Genomic DNA, 6,000 nt, shown 5'->3' with positions numbered 1-6,000 from the left:
TGAGAGCAACAACGCAGCGGGTAGGCTGAAGATGTTTCATAGAACCCGGGCGTTTGAAATGGGTTTGAAACCAGGTCCTGAAAAAGCCGGCCCAGAGTGAGCTGTCCCCGGTATCAGTTGAACTTTCCCATTTTAGGCTGCCAACTAGGAGAACTGCCAACTGGGTCTCAATTGGTACTGACAAGGAGGGTAGGCTTAGGCATAGGAGTGCAATTTGTTTTCCTGGTGAAAAGCAGGCTAACAAAGTAGCACTGCCAGGTCCTCGGTTTGCCGAATCCCCTCCACAAACCCACGCGCGTAGACACTCGAGTTGGCCAACTCAGGGCAGGTTGGGACGCCGGGATCCCGCAAGTAAATCGGAGGACCTAACCTTCTTCCCGCCAACTCCCGGGCCCTCGCCCTTCAACCCACCGCGGAGTCGGGGTCTGGGGTCGGCCGCTTCCGCCAGGCCAGCCGCCCCTCCCCGGCGCTCGCCATCCGGCCGCGGGGCAGCGGCGCTCGGCACGGCTCCTCCTCCCGCGGGGGGCTTCTCGTTCCTTGTCCCATCCCAGTGGGCTGAAGCCTGCAGCCCACGTCCAAAGAGGGCGGAGGGAGGAAGAGAGGGAGGGCAGAGGAGAGGGGAGGGAGAAAGGGTAGAGAAAGGGAGCTGCTTCCATCCAGTACTCCCAGAGCCTGCCAGGAGCGCGCACTCAGCGGCTTTACGGGTCCCAGCGTCCCAGCCGCGGCCCCCGACCCGCACCACGACCACCTCTTCTTCCTCCTTTTCTCTGGCCACCTCTCGTCCTCTCCTTCAGCAACTGCTAGGCACCGGCAGCAGCAGCCCCCAACCCCAATTCGACCACATCCCCAACTCTTAGGGCTCACTCTCGGGACGCGCGTCTTCAGCCCATCCTTTCTTCCTTCCTTCCCTCGCGCCCGCCCTCCCTCTCCAGGTCTCCCTCCGGGTCCCGATTGTCTCCGTCCCCTGCTCCGTCGGCTCGCGCCCGCGCCCTGCCCATTCTTTCCCTCGCATTTCCTGAGTCGCGGGCCGCCGCTGTGTCGCCGCGCCGCAGGAGCCCAAGCCCCAGCCGCCGCAGCTCCAGCTTCAGCCCCCGCAGCCCGCGGCCCCCGCCCGAGGGAGCCCCGGCGCCCGGGGAAGGCAAAAGTGGGCAAGTGAGCCGTCACCCAGCCCCGCGCCCCAGCCCTGCCCGGCGAGGAAGGACCGGGAAAATGAACAACGGCGGCAAAGCGGAGAAGGAGAACACCCCTAATGAGGCCAACCTTCAGGAGGAAGAGGTACTGAGGGGCTCCGTGCGGTGGCGAGTGCGACCTGGGTCGGAAGTGCGGGCTGGCGGGCGGGCGCTGGCGCTAGTCCCGGGCTCCCGGCTGCGCTTCGGGGAGGGGGGCGCCGCGTTGAAAGGTTTGGAAATTATCGTTGCCCCGGGACGCAGCCCCGAAAAGTGGCTCCGGGACGGTGTGTCTGTGTCCACGCGCGTCTGCGTGTCCACAATTGCGTAACTCTGAGGACTTTTGGGACACTTTTTAAAGTATAATGGTGAGCTTTGTTTGCCTGGGATTTTAAAAGCGGAATCGAGAGCTGACTCCTGAGTGACCTCAGACGATCTGGACCAGGAGCGTCAGAACTTAGTTCTCTATGTCTGGAACTGAAACTTAGGAGGTTGGTTAAGGAAGAAACTCGGGGAAAAGTTCTCGTCAAAAGACACCTCAGTTCCTTACCCACTTCCCTCTCTTTCAGTGTTAAAAATTCTTGGTGAAATACCTAGCCGAGACAGTTTGGATTAATAGATAACTCATCAGCTGCATTCTTCTCTGATGAGTCAAAAGACCCCCCCCCCCCAACCTGGGCGATTAGCTTTTGTATGTTTCGGAGCGATGTGGAATGGGGGGAGCAGAATAAAAGTGAAAAGTGTTCATCGAGGATGTTTTAGTAAGACATTGACTTAGAATATAAATTTTATGTAGTGCGACTAAAGTAATGATTTTTAAAAAGTTTTGAGGCTGCAGAGCGTTCCTTTTGTGGAAACACATTTAGTAAATGTGTGGACCAGGGTGCAGAACAGGAGAGGAATTCAGAAACAAATGTTTCAGAATTTTGCAGCTAAGATATTTGTGATATCATATGATTCTGTTCCTGTAAGTACATTATCTGGAGTCCAAGAAACTGTTTTTCTTGCTTTTAAAGATCCTACATAACTGAGTTCTTAAACATTCTAAAAGGAACTTAAGAGTGCACATGCAGGAAATACACATCTTAATATAATCTGTAAAGGCGTTTTACAGGTATTACATCCGAATAAAGGACACAGAAGGTAAACTGATTCTAAAGCAGTTAGGGTGGTGAGATTATTGTTGTGCAGACTGAAATTCAGAGAGTGAAACCAAACATTGCAGAGGAATTCATCAATGTACCTAGGACCTGGACATTATCCACTTGTATAGTGGGCTATGTACAAGATAAGAAGAGAGACCTAAGGTCATGCGAAACTGCAAAATATTTTTCTCTTAAAACACATTTGTATGGTTGTGCAATCCAGGTGAATTGCAAAAAGCTGAAAACTGTTTTCTTACCTTTTGAGGAAGTCGCCTAGTTTATTATTTTGAAAAGTGTTTTTTTACACGCTTGCTGTTCTACAAGTATAGGAATATCATTATTCTTTTTGAAAGAGACACTTGAATTTGCAAGTTTCACTCTTTTCTTGAACCTTATTGATTGCTTTGCAATTTACTTCCTGATCACTAACATTTTTTTTTAAATGATGCCAGTTTGCTTTCAGGAATTGCTGTTTAATTAATTCACTTAGCACATCAAGATAATCACTGCTTCTGAAACATTTCAGTTAGATTGCCAAAACCTTTTACTTCTAAAGGTAAAAGAATGTCAGGTGTGAAATCATCTTTCTCCCTTAGTCCAATTGAGAAAACTTGAAACTGGGAAAAAATTTAATCAGAACAATGAGATTTTTGTTTTGTTTTGTAGGTAGCAAAATAGTTTTATGTGTGTGTCCCCCAAACCATATCCGGTTAACTTAAAATTATGTAGGGGAATGTCATGATTTCCTCTTGACTATCACAGCTGAATAGCTTCTAGGACTGAGGTATTGGCCCTTTTTCAATGTGAGCTGGTATATAGTTAGTGCAATGACTGCCATCCCAGTGCAGTTACTGTCTTGTCCGTTGTCCTGATGGTATTCCTTTGCAGGTAGGAATGGTATATAGAACTCAGAGTATCAGTATTTTTGGCAAAACACTTGTTATTTAAATACAAGACCCGTGGGAAGGTTTCAGAACCTAATTACACCAAAGGTAGAATGTATAATATAGATATAATGAAGAATGAGGGTTTATAATGTTAGAGATTCAGGGGGAAGAAGTTGGATTGGATGATTCCTTGTTTTGGGTTTACATTTTGTTTTTGAAAAAATACTGGTATGTCGCCCGCCCCCCACCCCAAAGCCACAAGTAAAATAAATACAGTATTTGGTGAGTCCCATTAATGTGCTTGACATTATACAAAACCACCACTCTGGACCCTTTTCCTGCCCACCCAGGGGTTCAGCAATTTGCTCTGAAACACATTTAAAAGCCTTGGTGGTAAACTCCAGTAAACAGAACACTCACATATAACATGTACATATACATAATGGCAAGAGAGGAAAAATATGCTTAGTTTTAATCTCTGGTGGCCATTGAACTGATGTGGAAAAATGAATCCAATCGTAATTAAGAGAAAATAGTTTATTTCCTAGATTGCTGGGGTGGTTTAGGCTTTTTTCCATGTTGGAGAATCCAAGTTTGTTTGTTTTCTATTTTTGACATGAGTTCTCTTATCATTCAGTATGTTTTAACCCCATTTGAGAGTTTCTTGTTGCTTATTTGGCTCCAGTGGTATAGAATGAATGGTATGGGATTTAGGAGAATTTTTGCAGCTTTTTAAGGTTGGAAGTTTCTTGAGAATTTGTGTAGAATATGTTACTTCTGCTTTGGATAGCGTTTAAAACTTTGAAGAGAATAATTTAAGAATTAGCTAGGCAACCGGGTGAGAGAGAATGTACTGGCTTTCTGTGTGTATGCCTATGCAAGTTGTTTCTGTAAAGAAAAAAACAGTTGTCAAATCTTACTGAGTTATCTGAGATTTATAAGGTTTATATTTATATGTACAGGGTGTCAGATCATTTTTTTTAACTACTTTACAATTAATAAAATATTTTCTTGAATTTGTCTCCAGTTGTATGATCAGACTTCAATGAAGTTAATAAATACCTAACAGACCCATAATTATTTGTCTTAGTTATCATTTGTAATTTTTAATATATTCTAATATATTGACTCTTTCTGTCTTGTAGACAGAAATAATTTATTTGCTGGGCATGGAATTTTCAAAATAGAAATTTCTCTTGGAAATCATATAAATATATAATTTGGTTTTATTTTTATTTTTATTTTATTCATGTCATTGGGTACTTTTTAGGCTGATTACAAATCACTTCCAACAGGCATTTTATTGTGTTGAAGTAGTTTTATTTATAGTGTAAGTCAGTTCAGTCACAGCAATTTCAGGAAAAACTAGAGAAGTAAAAAATTTGGCACTATTGGAATATTGATCGAAAAGATGTTGGGCAGATGTTGGGCAGAAATCATGTAAAGTCAAACCTTTCAGAGACTCATACAAACTTTACTTCACATTTCTTCCTTTAAAGTGCTTAGTAAATTTGCTAAAGTAAGAGAGTTGTAAAGACAATAGTTTTTCGTACTTGACACAGAGAAAGGGTAATGTCAGTGATGTAGCCATGTCAGGTTTTCATTGAGGTTTAAGATGAATCTATATGATGACTTTGTGAAGGTACAGAATGGTTTTGTGCAATTTAATCGAATTTGGAGTCTTTGTTATTGCAAATCAAATCGAATACAAAAACTTATATTTCAATTATAGAATAGGATTTGGTGACAGTGATTTGGATGAAAATATATGACTTCATAGTAGAAGGATGCTGCAAGACCCCTGCCAATATTGCATGCAGTTTTGTGTTATTTTTCAGGGGTGGTTTTATAATGTCCTTGATAAACCATTGTGCACATGTGCATTCTTGTTTCCAGTGGCATTTAATGTTTTGGTTTGGATGAGGTAGTTCTTTTTTGGAGGAGCTTTTGTATTATATTTGTAGGTTCATTTTAATTTTTGTTTCGAGGATAAAAGTATTTGGTGCTGGTAATAGGGAAGTATATTGGGAACTCAGAGCTGTGTGGGGTAAGGTGACAGAAATTAGTGTAGCTTTTCTGAGGGACTTTGGTAATTTTGTATCAAAACTTGTTCCAGACCTTTTATTGAATGCTTTTATTATTAGGAATTTACTCTAAGGAAAGAGGGTATAATAAAGACTTATTTATAGAAATAATTATTACAGTTACTTATGATGTTGAAAATTCACAAACTATATCTAATAGGGAAATTGCTAAGCAAAACATTATAAAGTTATAATAAGGAAATATTAGGCAGCCATTAAAGGATATGCTGTTAAAGGAAAAAAAATTATATAAAAAAATACACACACACACACACACACACACACACACACACACACACTTATTCTCTTTCAGTTCTGTAGGGCCAGAAATTTGAAATCACTGTATCTGCAAGGCAGTGATGCACCCTGTAAAGTCTTAGGAAAAATTCTTCCTTGCCTCTTTCCTCTGGTGACTCCAAATGTTCTGAAGTCTATTTTTATTGAGGGGATAATTTTCAAGTTGTAACATTAAATAAAAAGAGCAGATTTTGCTGCTCTTTATATTTATGTAAGTAAAACCAAATGTAAATAAAATTCATGTAATTGGTGGGTTACAGATAGTTATTAATCACTTTCTGATGCTTTCCTTTGTTTTCCTTTTTTTTTTTTTTAAATGACTGTGAGAATGAACAGATGAGATGCCTTTTTGCTTTGAAGATTTTATGAAATTCCTTTGTGATATCTGTAGGTGTCCCAAGTCAAGTCAAGCCGGTTGGTT

At 42.1% G+C, this 6,000-nt stretch overlaps 1 protein-coding gene across 3 annotated transcripts in view; it reads left to right on the top strand.

Moving 5' to 3' along the window:
* The first annotated feature begins 266 nt into the window (after positions 1-266).
* Rbpms (RNA binding protein, mRNA processing factor) overlaps positions 267-6,000 on the top strand; it is a 170,229-nt gene continuing 164,495 nt past the window's right edge. For 2 of the 3 annotated variants that reach the window (XM_076853907.1, XM_076853905.1), the window contains exon 1: positions 626-1,275. In XM_076853907.1, coding sequence (XP_076710022.1) covers positions 1,210-1,275 — 66 coding nt within the window. In that variant the 5' untranslated portion in view covers positions 626-1,209. Of the gene's footprint in view, positions 352-625; positions 1,276-6,000 lie in introns of those variants that run through there. The other variant, XM_076853906.1, reaches the window with a different exon arrangement.

This window comes from Callospermophilus lateralis, chromosome 4, assembly GCF_048772815.1.
Source record: "Callospermophilus lateralis isolate mCalLat2 chromosome 4, mCalLat2.hap1, whole genome shotgun sequence".
NCBI lineage: Eukaryota > Metazoa > Chordata > Mammalia > Rodentia > Sciuridae > Callospermophilus > Callospermophilus lateralis.
The sequence above is the reverse complement of the archived record's forward strand: the minus strand, read 5'-3'. Positions and strand labels throughout refer to the sequence as shown.